Here is a 19121-nt window from a genome sequence, read left to right on the forward strand (position 1 = left end):
TAGAGAAGAAATAAAGTGTAATTTACCATTTACACCATACCCAAGGGGCTTTTAAAGTTGGATGTAGGTATAGGTGTCTAAACATGTATATGTGTGTGCGTGTTAACTCTATATATACAGTTGGAAGTACCTGTAACATATAAAGTTGGGGAAGACGTGACAATATTCAGCATATCAACAGTTGATAAGTTCTAATATTATCCCCATGTCAAAGGAAAGAACTATCCTCCATTCCGAAGTAAAATAAAACATAATAAGCCATGCCACCAATCAAAAAATTATTTTAATGTTTCCACTTTTATTCACCCACTTTTAATTAAATATTAGAGATGCTTTCCCTTAAATGCCAATATGCAAAATAAATTAAAAGATTTTGTTATCCTATTGTTTTTTCAATTTTAATTAATTACTGTTACTTTATTTTTTATATCTTTTGAATTTAAAATTTAATTTCAGAATGTCTCTAAATTTGATGGATTTTTGTGGCCCCTCTGGGAAATGCAACACCTATTTCTGAATGGTGCCGAGGAGAGATGGCTGTACTAAGAATTGAAGAAATCAGTTGGAAAGTACTAAATTGACACGAAAATAGTAAAAACAATTTCTGCTTTGGAGATCATGGCATTAATAAGATCTTTCTCTCTTTACAAGACTGGCTAATAATCTAATAATTTAACAATGAAATTATCTTTCTGGATATCTTCTTTTTAAAGTACGTATTTTTTTCTTTCACTAATTAAAATAATTCATTTCACACGCTTTCACCTTATTACAAAAAAGATTAAACGTGATGCTGATTATGATGTTATTAACAAGAGCTAAGCGACGTTAAGCAAATCACTTAACCTCCCTGGACTCAGTCTTAAATGAGTGGAATGATAGTGTCTACTTCATAGAATTGTTGGGATAATCCAAGTTCATAATATTTAAACTTACAAGGAGGCACTCAAGAAATGGTGGGGGTTTTTATTATTTAAATTTAACAGGAACACACACACACACAACCAGCAACCAGACTTGGCCAGCCAGGAGGCAAATGGTGTGGGATCATTACCCCGGAAGCTGGTCATGTGGGAGGAATGAATGCGCTTGCGAACGGCCTCTAGCGTGTTCCTTGTAACTTTCAGCAGAGCACCCAGGTTCTGGTGATTGAAGTGAGACAGCAACTCGCGGGCTCCTTCCTGTAACACCTCGGTCTCTTTCTTCTTTCTCGCGACGGTCGTCAAAGGCAGGAGGCCCACCCCAGCATTAAGAGAAGATGTCAAGGTGTCGGAATGTCCTTCTTCTCTTTTTGCTGTTACACAATGAGAGAAATTGAAAGAGATGGGAACGGGGAAAGAGAGAAAGAGACAGACAGAAAACCATCTACTGCAGTTAAAGAGAAGAAAATTAAGATAAATTACATGCAAGTTGAATAATACTCAAAGGTCACACTTCTTATGAAATGAGGCCATCAAAGGATAGGGAGACGAACTCAGGGCACCAGGCAGTCTGAGGAGGCCTCTCTTCCTTGATGTGTGGAAACAGGAGGAGAGGCAGGAGCTGTGGCCACAAAAGAACGACAGGGCCTGGGCGCCTGGGTGCTCGTTCTCTGGGTTCTCTCTTCCACCAATAACCATAAACCCTTGGGGAACAGCGACCGTCCTCAGCCTCTCAGTGTCCTCCTCTGTCCTGCAAGCCCTATGCTCTGGTGTAGACGTACCTCAGTGGGGATTCCAATCCATAAACCATCCTACTCTACTGATAGTGAAAAAACATACCTTCAGACCTAAATGCAAAGAGAGCTAACAAGGGCCAATGCAAAGTACATGCTTGTAGAGTTGAACAAAAAGTAATGGGAATGAATGACATGGCATCATTAAAATGTGCTCTGAATCATAATTTCAGATTTATAAATGTGCTTATAAAATTGGGAGGGTCTTTTTAGAGTGTGAAATTCATTGCCATGTAGAAAATTAAATTTTAGTTTTCAATAATGTCCTAGAAAAACAAGACCCTTCCATTACCCTCTGTCTTACCCGAAATTTCATTTTTTGAATCAGTACTATTCATATTGGATGCTTTCTCTCTGTCTTCCTTAGATGAAACTTCCACATCCAGCAATATATTTATTAGCTCATTGACTGCTTCCTCCACTAATGAGCTTTTAAAGTGTAGTATCTGAGCACCATTTACACAAAGGTCCTATCAAAAAAATAAATAAAAATTAGCACCGTGTCATATTTGTTTAACTAGCTCTTGAGGGCACATAGGTTCAGCCTCCAGATGAGATCTTGGTCCCCAATGATGCTTGGCCATGCCTCTCACATTAACCCAGGCCAGGCATCCTGTAAAGGAATATGTTAAAGACAAGAGAACCAACTGGATCATAGATGGACCAAAATTACACTTACTTCTCCAGCAGTGGAGGAAATAACTCCAAAAGTCATGAACTGCCTCTCTTCCCATGAAGTTTCCTTCATTTCACATAAATCTGCTCTAGCCAGCCTTCCTTCTCTCTTCACCTTTGCCAACAGTCCATCATCAACCCCTAATTAATTTCAGATATTCCCCTGCCTCCAACTGGATTATGCATTTCTCAAGAATGAGATTTAACAAATATAAACGAATATACTGGAGCACTTTAATCAAGACAGACAGACAGAGAGATAGTCAGTGATTTACCACCTGGTTGGAAAACAAGCCCATAAAGCAATAGACTGTGAGTAGGTCATAGTCTCCAGCTCCTTCCCAAGTTCCACCATGATTCATCTCAAGATTCTCTAATGTGCTCATGGACCCTCCACTCCAAGCATTAACTTCATGGTTCATTTACCTCCTCATTACCCATGACATTCACCTCCATTCCACTGCTGTAGGGCATATGGCATTTTGATATCATTAAAACAGGAAGATTCTGATGTGTTCTGAAACTATTAAACTTCTTTACCATCAAATAAAGTATAAAGTAACTCCCAGCTCAGAACTTCACTTAACTAATAATCACCATCCTTAGCCTACAGACAGTTATGAAAAAGATGCAGGTCAGAGGTTGGGTAAGGGAGGGAATAGAGTTAGCGCCGTCCAGCAACAAGTACAGTAACAAGTATAGACTCTGGCACCAAACTACCTGGATTCAAATCCTAGCTCTGTGTGATTCTGGAAAATCTTGGGCCTTGATTCCCACATCTGTGAAATGCTGATTATGGTAGAACCTACCTCAGATTGTTGTGAGAATTCCAAAAGGCAATGTATGTAAAATGATAAGAACAGTGCCTGCCACAAAGTAAGTACCCAAGAAGTGCTTGTTATTATTATTGATCAGCAAATCACATACAAACACAGGAGGACGTTTGTTTGCGAAGCTTGCTTACCTCATTCCATATAAACAATGAACTAGCTCCCTGTTCTCTGAGAGATTGCTAACATTTTTTAAAGCCTTCATCTTAAATCCTCTGACTCTACACACCCTCCCCTAAGGACATGATTTCCCACATCGATCATTCCTTTGCCAACAGTCTGCTCCATCACCTGTTTCCACAGTCCTACCCAGGAGAAGCCCAACCCAAATGAACCAGGGCGTCTACCCTTTCCACTTGCACACAGAGGTCATGGCAAGGCAGGTGTTGGTCCTGGAAATTCATGGTCCCCAAACTCAGGCAGGCCCCTAATGCTACCCAAGGATCATTCTACATGACTCCAGTCATATTTCTCTACCAGGCCCCATAACTGCTGTGTTCTCAAATTCTTGCGTCCTCAAATCCTTACACCATCCTCCCTCATCGTCCAAAGATAATAACCTTGATTTCTATAGCACAAAGCAAATGGAGGCCACAACATGGCCCTGACCCCATGCCCTTATCCAGAAGACAAATCAGCCTCCATCATTAACCCCTTTTCCTCCTTTGTCAGTGAATGCAATGTTTATTCTTCTATTTAAGAATACATAGGGACTTCCCTGGTGGTGCAGTGGTTAAGAATCTGCCTGCCAATCAGGGGACACGGATTCAAGCCCTGGTCCGGGAAGATCCCACATGCCGCGGAGCAACTAAGCCTGTGCGACACAACTACTGAGCCTGAGCTCTAGAGCCCGCAAGCCACAACTACTGAGCCCACGCACCTAGAGCCCGTGCTCCACAAGAGAAGCTACCGTAATGAGAAGCCCGCGCACTGCAAAGAAGAGTAGCTCCCACTGGCTGCAACTAGAGAAAGCCCACGCACAGCAATGAAGACCCAATGCAGCCAAAAATTAATTAATTTTTAAAAAAAGAATACATAATCACACAATCTGAGTTTGCTGCTTCGCCAGAGGCTATACTTACCAACCATTCCCTTTTTCCTTGTCTACTTGATTTTCCCCCTCAGCATATGAACATACTCAATGAACTTCAACTCAACATCTTTCTACCATAAGAAGCTTCTGCCTCGGGGCCTTTTCACTTGCTGTTCCCTCTGCCTGGAATGTTTTTCCCCAAAGATATTCACATGGCTTGCTCCCTCACTTCCTATGTTCAGATGTAATCACATAAGTCATCCCTGATCATCAACATAAAATCACAACTCTCTGTCAGGTACTCCGTTCCTCCACTATCCTCTTAATTTTTCTCCATTGAACTTATCATCACCTGGCATGTTGTTTGTTTATTGGCTTTTTTTGTTTGCTTGTTTTTCTATATCTTCCACTTGAAAGTGGGCATCACAATGGCAAGGATTGCATCAGTTTTGTTCACTGTTTTATTCCCAAATAGTGGTTCGCATAGGAGCTCCACAAAAATTGTTGAAGGACTAAATGAATTATAAGAAGTAAACATATTCAAGAGGAAGCATTCTTTTATATTGGTAATCATTCACTTTGGTAATCAAAATGCAAATTAAAATTTGAGAAATAATGGATTAAAGAAAGTTAACTAGACACTCCCAGGAGCCCTTCTGAAGGTCTTTATTCTAAAACGTTAACGTGAAGAGAATCTGAATGGGGAAAGGAACGTACGGTCTTTACCCCAAGCAGATTGACAGACCCCACCTTTTCCAGCTTCCCCAGCAATGGCTCCAGAGCCGTGTGCCACAGAACACCAGTTTGGGAAATGCTGCTCTACAGAAACGTTTAAAGAAGAAATTCTACCCAGAAACTGTTTAAAACAATTATTTTATTAATTAACCCTAGCTTATTAGAAGCTCTTCAGCAAAATAGCTCTATTCTTCACAAACTATAGGAAATGAGAAATGTGTTCCATGACAATTTCCCTCCTACTGATCTGAAAAGAGATGATTTGTTCTTCATGTCTACGTGACCCCTCAGGTACATTCCTCTTTATTTTCAAATTATTGTCTGAAGGCTCCTCTTTTGAATCACATCTATCACAGACCAGTCATGCATAGAGCAAACAAATTTAATTTATGCTCCCAAAAATGCCCTTTATAGAAAAATGAATCACAAAACAAAATTTAAATAAAAACATCAGTCTTCTAATAACCTTTGTCATTTGGAGAAACTCTTCACAGGTAAGTGGCTCCTCCCTGGGGAGTTGACAAAGAGGCGTGCTACTCATTTCTTCAAGGATGGCATCGATGCGGAACTCGATCAAATCATTGACCCTGTCAATCAGCAACTCCAGGGCCTCTTTGGAAAAAAATAAAAGAGATTAAGCATTTTGTTTAAAAAAAAACAACCAACATGATTAAATTTCAGTAGCAAAATCAGGATTAAAGTTGCTCCATAGAGCTGTTTCATACTTGGTTTTCTCACACTGTTCTTTCTTTATTTTTTTTTTTAATTTTACTTATTTATTTATTTTTGGCTGTGTTGGGTCTTCATTGCTGCGTGCGGGCTTTCTCTAGTTGCGGTGAGCGGGGGCTACTCTTTGTTGTGGTACACAGGCTTCTCATTGCGGTGGCTTCTCTTGTTGTGGAGCACGGGCTCTAGGCGCGTGAGCTTCAGTAGTTGCGGCACGTGGGGTCAGTAGTTGTGGCTCGCAGGCTCTAGAGCGCAGGCTCGGTAGTTGTGGCTCATGGGCTTAGTTGCTCCACAGCATGTGGGATCTTCCTGGAGCAGGGCTTGATCCCGTGTCCCCTGCATTGGCAGATGGACTCTCAACCACTGCGCCACCAGGGAAGTCCCAACACACTGTTCTTTTTTAAACCAGTTTCCCAGCTTTCTCAGTCTGCCTTACTCTGACTCAAACTTGAAGTCAGCTCAAACGCATCTCCCCCAGGAGGCTTTCTGTGAATCTGCCCATATTCGCATGGCCCCCTCCTCCTGTGCCGGCATCGAACCCTGAGCATTCCTCCATCTCAGAGGATCTTCTCCATTCTTATAATGCTACAGTTCATGCATTTTATACTATTCAACTCTCAAATTGTAATGAGTCTAAAACACATCTCATGCATATCCAAAGACCCCTTCACAATTTATCTTTGAATCTAGTCCCCAAATCTACAAAGCAAAACAAAGAGGGTAAGAGGGTTCAACCATAAATTCCTCACTCCTCTACCCCACCCAACCCAGTACCTATAAATATTCTTGAGTATACTGCACGTGGGAAAGTAAATAGGTGGACCCTTCTGAGCTCTAAGTTACTTGGAAGGTACAGTGAAAACATACTAATAAGACAATTTCTTTAAAAATTAGGCTATAAATAGACTAGGTACTATTTCAGCAGCCACAAATACGAGAGAAAGAGAGAGAGAATAAGTTATCACGAGGGGTATGTAGACGGGAGGCTCAGGAAGGAGTGACCCAGAAATGAGGTGATGGGATCAAAGGGTAGGAAAGGGGTTACGGAGAAAAAGAAATGTTAAGAGATTAACTATATAAAACTATTGCAATTATGAATCCATATGTGTCTGGGTGTCTAGTACAAACCCAACTCAGAGTAATACAAAAGCATAAGAAAGAGCCTGATTTTCAAGCCTTTTGCAGTCAGCATGGGGAGAAAGATAGAACCATTAGAAGAAACCAAAATACAGATTCTTTAGTCCCAATGTGAAACAGAAGTCACAGCAAAAAGTGGTCCTGTGTGGTAGAATAGTCTGAGTGGGCTTCTTGGGAGTGGGACGCACTCTGGGGTATAAAACATGGGGAGAATTAGGGCATGGAGAGCAGGTGAGGACACTGTGTAGGAGAGGAGAATGGTGATTTCTAAGTCTTCCTAGAACAATCCCTCTATCACCATGTTCCAACCTGTGTTCCACTGTCCACCACAGAGGGTCTACAAGGTGTTAACATGCTTTCCTGGTAAGCAGCCAAGGAATTCTGGGAAATGCCACCTACAGGAGCCCACTTTTGGAGACCACTAAATATTGGCATATCAAGGGCTCTGAAAAGTCCTCCAGAAGAGAAATCTGCCTGACTTTGATTAACCTGGATTTCCCAGACTTATCTGAGCCTAGACTTCTTTGCAGCATACTTGTACACATTCTGGGAAACTGTATTTCATGGAATACACCACGTTACATATATTTTAAAGTATATTATATCCCTCATTAGGAAAAAATGTTTGCTTAAACTTTTCCCATGTATCCTGCTGTTCAGCAGTCTGCTGCGTCCAAATCACATCTTTCAAATCGGGGTCTCAGAATACACTAACCTATTAATATAAAAAGCTGAATGACTCAAGTTCCTTTAAAGTCTAATGGCCAACAGTAAGTATAATTTTAAAATGTAGTTAGCCTCGGGGGATAAAATTAAATACTGAATATATATAGTTTCCAGGAAATTAACGACTTCATATACTTGGTAAAAATTCCTTAGGGAACAGCTTAAGAATATCACTCCTTGTTTCATTATTTATATCACAACATCTATAAGAAATTATACAATAGACCTTAAAAACTCAGCCTTTTGAATTGAAAAACAATAACCATTTAAACAGACTTACTGATCTTTGCAAAAGCATCTTTCAAGTACATCTTAATGTTCAGTGACGTCCAGGTCAGTGCAGCCAGGCCAGGCTGCAGAGCTTCATCCACCTTTGCCAAATGAGGGACCATCAGTTGCTCTATAATGGGAGGCATTTTTGACTTCACTCTCTGATATTCAGCCAGTATCATCTGCAGGGAAATAGGGGTGAAGTAATCAAATAATATCTCACTTTGAATGTCTAGTAATAGCTCACTTTTATCCAAAACGATTACTTTTATTTAGGGTCCAGTTGCAGGGCTCCAATAGCAGCCTGGCAAGTAAAGCAGCCAAAACATAATAAGAATAGAACAGGCAAGAAATCTCTCCATAGACACAAATTCCTAATCTAATAAAATACGACTGAGAAGGAGAGAAAAAGAACTTAAGAGCAAGTTAAAGGACAAGAATGTTGTCTGCTTTGTTCAATGTGCCTGAAACAGTGCCTGGCACATAGAAGATGATCAATCAATATTTCTCTGATTAATTAACTAGCTGTTATTAGAACGAGCATTTGTGATCAGAAACTCATGGTCCTCCACGGAAATTTACCTGCTGTATAATGTTAAACTGTGTCAGTATTTTGTTCACATGTTACCATATTTAAATAAGACTGATAGTACTTCCAGCCTACCTTTTATGGCAATGTTAATATTAATAATAATGAATTATAAGAAAGCAACTTTAATGCACTTCTTAAATACAATTGCTTTTAAGCTCATCTTTGTAATGTGCGTGTGGGTATTACTTTGTCATTAGATCACTGTTTCCCAAGGTGTTTACGCTGAAATGCAAGCCACAAGAGATTCTATAAGAAAAATGGTCCCTGGGTGGATAAGTTTGGAAAACACTGTACACAATATCTCCCTTCTTTGACAGTCACAATTAATAGTAATGATTCTGAGAAAATTGCAAGAAGGAAGTGAGAAGCCCAACAGTCTTTGTGAATTGTGTTAAACTCAACATTTCCCATTGGACTACGTAATCCTTTCTTCATTTAATACTTTTCCACAATTTCTGTAATATCCTTTCAATTTCCATGAAACACCTAAAGTTGATGGTTCTATTAGCAGCTACTTATACACTTCCTGAACCGTTTATCCACTGCTTACCTTTTTTTCAATGTTCATCACTTATTCTATTTGGGAAGAAATTCTTAAATCAGCCTCCAGCAGGCCTTTTACTTCCTACCTTAATCCTTTAATCTAGGAGGTATTATTCACCCATTTTATAAATGAAAAACTGAGGCTTAGAAGGGTAAAGTAATTTGCCCAAAGATAATGCTTTGAATCCAGATTGACTTCAGAATCTGTATTCTTAACTATTAGTCTATGCTGGCTCATCTCTTTCTAGTTTGAACTGCCTTCCAAGGAATAGATGAAGAAAACAAACTCTCAGCTACTTCAGCTTGTCTGTAGAAGCCTGAAAACTGTTAAATATGCAGCACAATGACTCAGCAACACCTGAGATAGTCCCCAAAACATGTCACTAGATCTGCTCTTACCAGGTACTTGCAGTGAGTGGGAACCTTTAACGCTTTCAACCTCAAGATACAATAAATGTCACCCAGATGATAATTCACTTGCTAGAATTGTCATTTACAGCTGTGGTGGTTTTAAAACATTCTTTGGCCGTCCTCCCTTAATGGGGTGGGGTCTATGTCCCCTCTCCTTGAATCTGGGTGGGCTTATGAAGCCCAACAGAAGACAACAGAAATGATGCTATGAGACATCTGAGACTGTCCAAAAGTCCATGTGGCTTCCTCCCTGCTTACCATTAACACCCACCGTTGGAAACCTGAATTACATTATAAGAAATTCTACTACCCTGAGGCCTCCATCCCAGAATGCTCACATTGATTCTCCAATCCTTAGCCCCAACTAAGCGAAACTTCCAGCCATTCCCGCCAAAGAACCAGAGAATGAGTTCTTCTTGGACCTTCCAGATCAAACATCTGCCAACTGAACTAAGTAATCTTAGTCAATGCCACATGGAACAGAAGGATCACCTAGCCAAGCCTTGCTTAAATTCTTTATTCACAGAATCATGAGGTATAATGAAATGGTTGCTTTAAGCCACTATATTTTGGGATTGTTTGCTACATGCAACAGATAACTGAAACAGCAATTCTGTGGACAAAATTATCATTAGTAATTTTATATTCTGATAAACAGTGTTTCTTAATAAAACTACTTTCTTTTTCCTTTTTTATTTATCTTTTATTGAAGTATATTTAATTTACAATGTTGTATTAGTTTCAAATGTACAGCAAAGTGATTCGGTTATACACACACACACATATATATATATATATATATATATTCTTTTTCTGATTCTTTTCCATTATAGGTTATTACAAAATATTGAGTATAGTTCCCTGTGCTCTAGAGTGGGTCCCTGTTGTTTACCTATTTTATATATAGTAAAACTAACTGTTTCTTTACAAATATGTAGATCGACTTAGTTATTTTTCTAACATCCAAGAAAAATCTAAAAGGGAATTCCAACATTCTGACTAGTATCTGATGAGCTTACATTTGAGGAATGTCTGTCCATTGCCAATATTAACTTTTTAATATAACATGAAAGAGTGGGAAAACAGTAGACTACAAGTTTGGGTTCTTGTCTTACCTCTGCAACTTACTAGCTATGAGACCTTGGCTACGTCATTTAATTTCTCTAAGCCACGGTTTTGTCATCTCTAAAATAATATAATAGTACTCTATTCCAATTACCTAACATGGCTGTAGAAAATACCAAATGGAATAATGAATATGAAAACAGTTTGAAATGTAAAGCATTATGCAAATGTGTGGCCTTATAGGGCTTGTCCTATGATATTGGCCACTATAAAGTTGTAACAATGGTTTCCATGTTGTCAAATATTGTGGCAGCACCTCTGACCTCATCTTGAGCATCCTCTGGGCAGCATTTGTCACTGGTGACCATCCCCTCCATCATGAGGTTTTTATTACCCTTGGCTTCCTTGACACTTGGTTTCCACCTGCCTCAAAGGCCAATCCTTAATTTTACCAGCATATTTGTCCTCTTCTATCAGACCTGTTAATATTGGAACAACTCAGGGTTTAATGTAGGCCCTCTACTCTTCTTTATATTCTCCTCCTTGGAAATCTCATACAGGACAATGACTTTAAATAGCAACTGTATTCTAATAACTCTCAAAAATACGCCTTCAACTTTGACTTCTCCACTCAACTCCAGACTTACATATCTATCTGCATGGATAACACCTCTACTTGGATCTCTAAAACTCATCTTATACTTAAGATGGGAGCTATTGATTCCTTTCTGCCCCCCAAAACAAGCTAGTTCCAGTCTTTGCCATCTCCACGAGTGGAACTTGCATTTGGGGCCACTGCATGTTACTGAACATGTGCGCAGAATACAACCAACATAACGACTGAATAATTCCATTGAGTGGCTCACACCAAAAACAAAGGGATCATCCTTGAGTTCTCTCATAACCTGCCTGTTGACATCATTCTCTAATTCACTGATCTACTACTCTGCTGCGTCCTAGTTCAAGCTGCCATCATCTCCATCCTGAACCGGTGCAACAGCTCTCAAACTAGCTTCACACTGACCCTTCTTGTCCCCTTAGAATCTATTCCTCACCCAGCAGAAAGAATGATTTTTATTGTAAAAGACATCATGCCCTTTTCTCCTGCTCATATTCCTCTAATGGCTTCCTGGAGCACTCAAACGTGTAACCTTGGCTTACAAGCTCTATGATGACCTGGCCCTCACCAGCTCTACATTCTAGCCTCAGTCACTCCACTACAGTCGTCCTGGACACTTTCTGCTCCTCAACAGTGACACACCACCAGATTTTTTTTAATGCACACTGGGGCTAGCCAAGAAGGGAAAAAAAAATAAAAGTACTATACCTTCATGTTACTGAAGTTCTTTTTGTATATGTCTCGTTTCCGGAAAAGGGCAGCTGCAAATGGTGAAACTTCCAGACCCATCTGTGACATGCACTCTGTTTCTCTAAATAAGGTTAATATCTGAGGATCAAAGTTTACAAATAATTCCCCTGTGCCGGGAGCCTTCACCAATAAAGAAGCCTCAAGTCCTATATGAATTTCTTCAGTCTGTGAGAAGAGATCAACATTGTTACTAGTAGAGAGTTCAATGCAGACACAGGGTATCTAGCTTGGCCATTTCTGGGAATGAAGGTCATTACATCTTCTTCCATGGATTTGAGCTTCTCAAACTAAAGACAATGGGGTCTCTCACTCTTCTCCTAACTTCACTCTCAGGAAAGAGTTTTCAAGTTCTTGGTGGTGATGTACAGTCAGTTCAACAAAATGCTTGGGTCATGAATCTCTCACACCTGATAAGTGGATACTGCAATAAAGGTGACTTCTCAAAAGCCACTTCACTCCCTGATACCTTCGTGCCTACTCAGTTATTTTTCCTAATAAAAGTTTCATGAACCTACCAAGCTCAGTCCTCAGTTATCTAGAAAAGCAAGGTAAAACACTACAGAGACATCTCTGTTGTTGATTCAGACACCAAAATTTGAACTAGGAAAATGAGATACCATTTTAGAGGCCTTGTTAGGCTGAATTTTATCCTCCAAAATACTTCCTGTCAATCTACAAAGAAATACAAGTGTTGGTAGAGTATGAAATATAATTTGATTAACCTAGTATGGCCAAATAAAATTTAAAACTTTGTTTAACAGGCATACTAGTGTTCACGGACACAATGGAGAAAATAAAAGAAAGAGAAATCCTAATCAACCAGGTACAGGATCCCATAAACAGGATCTTCTTCCTTAGGAGTTTATAAATTAAATAAAAATGAGTTTCTGGGGCTTCCCTGGTGGCGCAGTGCTTAAGAATCCGCCTGCCAATGCAGGGGACACGGGTTCGAGCCAAGGTCTGGGAAGATCCCACATGCCGCAGAGCAATTAAGCCTGTGTGCCACAACTACTAAGCCTGCGCTCTAGAGCCCACGAGCCACAACTACTGAAGCCCACGCGCCTAGAGCCTGTGCTCCGCAATAAGAGAAGCCACCGCAATGAGAAGCCTGCGCACCAAGTCGAAGAATAGGCCCCCGCTCACCGCAACCATAGAAAGCCCGCGCGCAGCAACGAAGACCCAACGCAGCCAGTAAGTAAACAACTAATTTATTTTTTAAAAAATGAGTTTCTGTTACCTGGCTTACGATCTTTTTTCCAAAATTAATTATCGTTTTTCTTCAGGGACATATTACACTCTTTGACTGATTACTTAGAGTCAACCAACCCTGTCTTATAAAATACCCACAAACTCAACTTTCTATGGGAATAAAGCTGCCAAATGCTAGCAGTTTATAAACTCTTATGGAGTCGTCTTTGAAGAGCATACATGCAGAGACTCACTTGCTGAAGCCATGCCCTGTGGTAGAGAACCTCAAACGCCAGGAGGACCTTGGCCACCCTGTTGTAACTGCGAATCACAGGCTTGGCTTCTGCCGTCTGGAGCACAGACGGGTGCTGCTGGAAAAGCTGCATTGGTTGCTGAATCCGGTGGAAGAGCTGTCGGGCCCACAGAATCTTCCCAGCAATGGGAGGCTGGTCTCGAGCCAAAGGAGGATCGTCTTTCTGCTTCGTATACAGCTTCGAGATCATATCAATGTCAGCCCCATAGTTTTCAAGGATACGCCGGTATTTGTCATCAATTCCAAGATTAGGTATATCCAATCTGATTTTTTTTTTTAAAGTGAAAGGCTTGAATTAATGGGATGATATTGAGAAATCTTATTTATTAAGACTTATTGTAAAAACATATGCTGATGGAAGAGAATGAAATATTTGTGTTAGCATATTAAAAAATCAAAATGGAATCAGTCAATCATATCACAATAGAGAGGTTATAGCTTTTTGGTTTGTTTCTTTTTTTTTTTTTTTTTTTGGCTTATGGGATCTTAGTTCCCCAACCAGGGAGTGAACCCAGGACCTTGGCAATGAGAGTGCAAAGTCCTAACCACTGGACCACCAGGGAATTCCCTAGAGTGTTTTCTGGGTTTTTTTTTTAAATAGTATCAATCCTTAAAACCTAGTCAAAACTTTTGGTAAGAGTTTCTTCAAATTACTTAAACACTGGGCTTCCCTGGTGGCGCAGTGGTTGAGAGTCCGCCTGCCGATGCAGGGGACACGGGTTCGTGCCCCGGTCCGGGAAGATCCCACATGCTGCCGAGCGGCTGGGCCCGTGAGCCATGGCCACAGAGCCTGTGCGTCCGGAGCCTGTGCTCCGCAACAGGAGAGGCCACAACAGTGACAGGCCCGCGTACCGCAAAAAAAAAAATTACTTAAACATTAAGTGATATTATGATAGGCAGTCACAAGGTACTTCAAAGCTGAGAGGAAATAAAACAAATTCTTAATCCTCTGAAGAACTTTAAAACTGTGGCCTTGTTACTCAGATTGTCAAGAGAGGGTTTCCTTCCCACTAGAATATGAAATAATAATAGCAATAATAACGTAAGCTAAACCGTGTTCATATTATCCCAATTTAGAAAATAGAACTTAGAAAAGTCTTTCAAATTTTTACCTTTCAAATTTCTTTAACATACTTAGAGCTTGATTTGTGTTTTTAATCTTTTCAAACGTAACATCCATGAACTTCTGCAACTCATTCTAAAACAGAATAAAGCCTGATTATGAACAGTGAATTAGCATTGCAAAAAATTCTACTTAGCAACAAGATAAAAGAGCTCCCCATCTCTGCAAACACATACAACATAGGACAAAGTATAACAGAGAAGATAATACTCATCTAAGCTTAAAGAAAGATAAATGTCCAGAAGCCAGAACAAAGAGGGACGTGAAGGCCAGAGCAGTCATAGGGTTTGGTGCCATGGCAGGCCCCAGGGATACTGGACTAGATATTTCTTCCACAAACATCACATCTTAGGATCAAGAAATCTTCTTGCACTGAAGAACTGTACAGTTAGCCTATCTAAATAAACACTCAAATTTTTTCACGACATAAAAATATCCGAGTATAAACTATACAGAACTTGAGACACAGTAAATCTTTACCGAGCCCTAACGCTTGGACCTGGTTTTCCTTGCTTTTCTAACTTATGGCTTCACAAAGGCCTACACTGAGCTCTTCATGAACACCTAAGACCTCAATTTAGTCTTTTCTCTCTGAGCCTTAGGTCCATTCTTTCAGGCTTTTGGAGTCTGGTGTGGAATCTTCTAGTCCTCTTAGCTCTGGGCTCTCAGGCCCTACTCAGTTTTTCCTAAGGCGGCTTGCCACCTCAAACGCTGGTCCTTTACTAAACAGTGCCTTACTTTGCCCACTGGAGACAATATCCTTCTAGACTTCCAATGGCCCGCCTGGTTCTAACGCGCTGCATCTCTTTGATATTAGTATAAGCATGAGCCCGAAATCTGGACAGGATCCCAGGTCCTGATGCCCTTGACAGCAGATCCCTGGACACAACCCTGATCCAAATCACTCACTCATGGACAGTATATCTCGCGCTCCCACACACACACACCCTCCAGTCTCACATCTTGGAGATGCCACAGTTACTAGTTTTCTCCATTCCGTCTCCAAGACTCATCACCCCCGCTCACTACATCCAGAGTCATGGGAAGGTCAGTATATACCCCCCAGTTTTACAGAAACAAAGGCTGAATTCATGACAGTGCGTGAATTATTTAAAGGAGAGAGTGTAAAAAGGTTAGTTAAGAGAAAGTGGATGGAGAAAGGGAAAAAGAAGTCAGAGGAAAACTGGTCAGCAAACCGAGGAGAGAAGTGGACCATTTTTGAGATGGAAGACAAGATGAATAAAAGTGTTGAATTAAAAAAAAAAAAATTCAAGAAGAATAGGAATTAGTATCTATAACTAGTGCTTAAAAACCAGACTTTAAAACATTTATAAAATTATATTCTCAGTATGATAAAAAGTGGCACAGTCTTGAAACGCTCTTCCCATTACTCTCGTTTCCACTCCATTTACTTGGAAAACATCAATCATGTTCTCACACCAAGCATGGCCTCCTCTCTGGAGCCTTTCCTAATCCCAGTCCAGCAACAGTATGGAACTGTTTTTCTCCTAGGTTCACACCCTACCTTATGGGTTGTAGCAGTTCTCAGAGTCTATTTAATGTTTTGCAGGTCTGTTCTCCGTATAAGTTTCTTTAGAACTTCTTTGGAATATGTCAACTTATCTTTGGATCCTTACTTCCCAGTACAATATCAGAATATTATACTTTTATAATTAGCCATTTTAGCCACTCTTTGCCCTTTTTTAATAATATATTCATTACTCTGTTCTATAACATATATGTACTTATATTTCAATCATATCACGTCTGATGTGATTTCTGAGGGCAAATCAACTTGATTTATTTCTGTATCCATAAGCTACAGCATAGAAGTCTAATACATAAATAATGTACAGTAAATGCATGTTTAATTGCAATAAATCTAGTTCCTATTTTTTTGTTACCTTATCAGTAATTATCTCTCTTTTCCATTTTTTTCTTAAAATAAACATTTTATTGGGTCATTTCGTTTATGTTCCATTTAAAGTAAAACCTGTGCTTTTTTTCAGATCTGATGCCCCTGATATATGTGGGACTGGGATGTGATTTTTTAAGGTTATACTCCATTTATAGTTATTATAAAATATTGGCTATATTCCCCATGTTGAATAATATATCCTTGTAGCTTATTTTATACCTAATAGTTTATACCTCTTAATCCCCTACCCCTATATTACCCCTCCCCTCTCCCCTCTCCCCACTGGTAACCACTAATTTGTTCTCTATTTCTCTGAGTCTGCTTCTCTTTTGTTATATTCACTAATTTGTTGTATTTTTTTGGATTCCATATATGTGATATCACACAGTATTTGTCTTTCTCTGCTTGACTTATTTCACTTAGCAATCTACTCCTTATTATTTCGCAACCCATACACTAATTCAGCAAACATTCTTTGCTCTCCAGTAGCATAAGGTCCTATCCCCTAGGCCTTGGAGACATAAATAGGAATGAACACGATTCCTGCCCTCAAGGTGTTCACCATCTACCTATATCCCACATACAAACTACTGAAGTACCATGTGATCAGAAACTGCTAGGACACACAAATGAAGATTTGACAAATAAACACTGACCGTGGAGCACAGACTCAGGATCTGCCACCGCCCATCAACAAGAGATCAAGATCCACACTCCTTACGTCTGAATCGGCCCCCAAAAGAGATCGATGCTTAAATTACTACCGGCACTCTATCTTCCCATCACCTGAAATGTGTCTTACAGCATAATGGTTTAAAACTTGAATCCTAGAGCCAGACTGCCTGCCACTTGTCATCTCTGTGACTTTGGGCAAATCACTTAACCTCATTGTGAATCGGTCTCCTCCTCTCCAAAAAGAGGGTAATAAGAGCACCCAGTTTATCAGATTATTGTGAGTATTAAATGAATTAACATCTATAAAGTGCTTAGAACAGACCTGACACATAGAATTAGCTAGTTTTATTATGAGTCCTACACTGAACTCATCCCTCCAGAAATGCTTTGGAGCTCTTTTTCCCTTGAAGTGTATAAATTTATTTCAAACCAAAAATTCTGGAAAAGAAGAAACAGAATGATCCTTTTTCTTTAATAATCAGAAACGTGCACACTTTAGATCTCACTGGGATGGAAAGAAGTCTGCATGTTGATTATAGTGGACACCTGTTAGGTTGTCTCCCAATCTTACCCTCCCTGGTTCTCCTCAGCTGATAATAAACACTCCCAACCACGCAAGTGGATCTCATCCCCTCTGCTTTTACCATATGACCCCACAGTTAACAGGTCCAGGACAAGGCACCACATTAGAATTGGCTAACCCAAACTTTTCCTTAGGAACTTGGAGATGAGGCTGGTTCCGTGATATGTTCTCAGAAGCCACTGACGGCCATACGCTGCTCCTGTGGGCTGGTCCGGGGGTGGGAGGAGGGACAAGAGAAGGAAGAGAGAATGGGGCTTCGAGACCAAGAGGGGTCCAGGTGCTGAGCCGGTCCTGGTACCACTGTTTCAACGCCAGCTGTAACCCTGCCTTTGAGATCTGCCAGGCATTGCTGATCATTTAGTTGCTCAAGCTACCTCTGGTCACAATAATTGCTAAAGTAACAAACAAGTGGAAACAAATTTCTATATTCTAATAATGCTGTTTCAACAGAAGATAAAAGTTAATTTTCTAAGATCTAAGATGGAACACATGCAGAAGTCTGTGATCACAGATCATTACCCAAAGCTATATTTATGACCCTTTAATCCATGAAAAAGAGCCTTCAGTCATTAATCTGAAATCACAAAATGCAGGCCAAGCTTGCTATCAGTCACCTCCATGATAAAGATGCCTCTCCCTTCTGAATGGGTAATGATAACCAGCATTACACAGAACGGAAAAAATAAACACCAGACTGTCAACAGGAGTTTCATTATCCAACCTACGTGAAGGTCATTAGTCTGCTTGCAAAATTCTTCATAATCCTGCTCAAAATCCATTTTCCGCTGGTCTAAGAAATTATATTCCTTTTCCTTTATGGTGGCAACAATACCCTGAAATGTTATGAAAGAAATAAGAGAATATTTCAATATTCTTGCATTACTTAGGTAAATATGACCTTTAAATATAGAACCTGTGCAATCATTCCCCAAAAATCAACTTAAGAGGAGCCTTATTTCTTTAATTATTCTCATTGCTTCATGTATATTACAGGTAGTATAATATTGCCGAATGCATTCAAATATATAATTTTGAAAGCATTTTCATGAGACTTTATGTATTTCTGAAGAAAAATAGCAAATAAAAACCTCACCTGAAAAGTAGGAAAGATGTTCTGTCTAAAAGTTTCTTACAAATTACATCGGAAGTAATGAAAAAGAAAAAGAAGCCCAGGGAACTTCCCTAGTGGCCCAGTGGTAAAGAATCCACCTTGCAGTGCAGGGGACGCACGTTCAATCCCTGGTGGGGAACCAAGATCCCACGTGCCGCGACGCAACTAAGCCCTCATGCCACAACTACTGAGCTCACGTGCCTCAGCTAGAGAGCTTGCATGCCGCAACTACAGAGCCCATGCACCCTGGAGCCTGCACGCCACAACTAGAGAAAGAGAAAACCCGCACACAACAACTAGAGAGAAGCCCGTGTGCCTCAAGGGAAGAGCAAGGGAAGATCCCGCATGCCTCAACGAAGATCCCACGTGCTGCAACTAAGACCC

General features: G+C 40.1%; 1 protein-coding gene across 1 annotated transcript in view; it reads right to left on the reverse strand.

Annotated features, from left to right (window-relative positions):
* DNAH5 (dynein axonemal heavy chain 5) overlaps positions 1 to 19121 on the reverse strand; it is a 202723-nt gene that overhangs the window by 164260 nt on the left and 19342 nt on the right. Inside the window, exons 11-18 of the mRNA XM_029217285.1 lie at positions 18352 to 18459; positions 14440 to 14525; positions 13269 to 13590; positions 11785 to 11991; positions 7857 to 8028; positions 5454 to 5599; positions 2019 to 2184; positions 1055 to 1294 (exon numbers count right to left, since the gene is read on the reverse strand). Coding sequence (XP_029073118.1) covers positions 1055 to 1294; positions 2019 to 2184; positions 5454 to 5599; positions 7857 to 8028; positions 11785 to 11991; positions 13269 to 13590; positions 14440 to 14525; positions 18352 to 18459 — 1447 coding nt within the window. The remainder of the gene's footprint in view (positions 1 to 1054; positions 1295 to 2018; positions 2185 to 5453; positions 5600 to 7856; positions 8029 to 11784; positions 11992 to 13268; positions 13591 to 14439; positions 14526 to 18351; positions 18460 to 19121) is intronic.

The sequence above is a fragment of the Monodon monoceros genome, unplaced genomic scaffold (assembly GCF_005190385.1).
Source record: "Monodon monoceros isolate NGI ecotype Baffin Bay Population unplaced genomic scaffold, NGI_Narwhal_1 Super_Scaffold_12, whole genome shotgun sequence".
Taxonomy (NCBI): Eukaryota; Metazoa; Chordata; class Mammalia; order Artiodactyla; family Monodontidae; genus Monodon; species Monodon monoceros.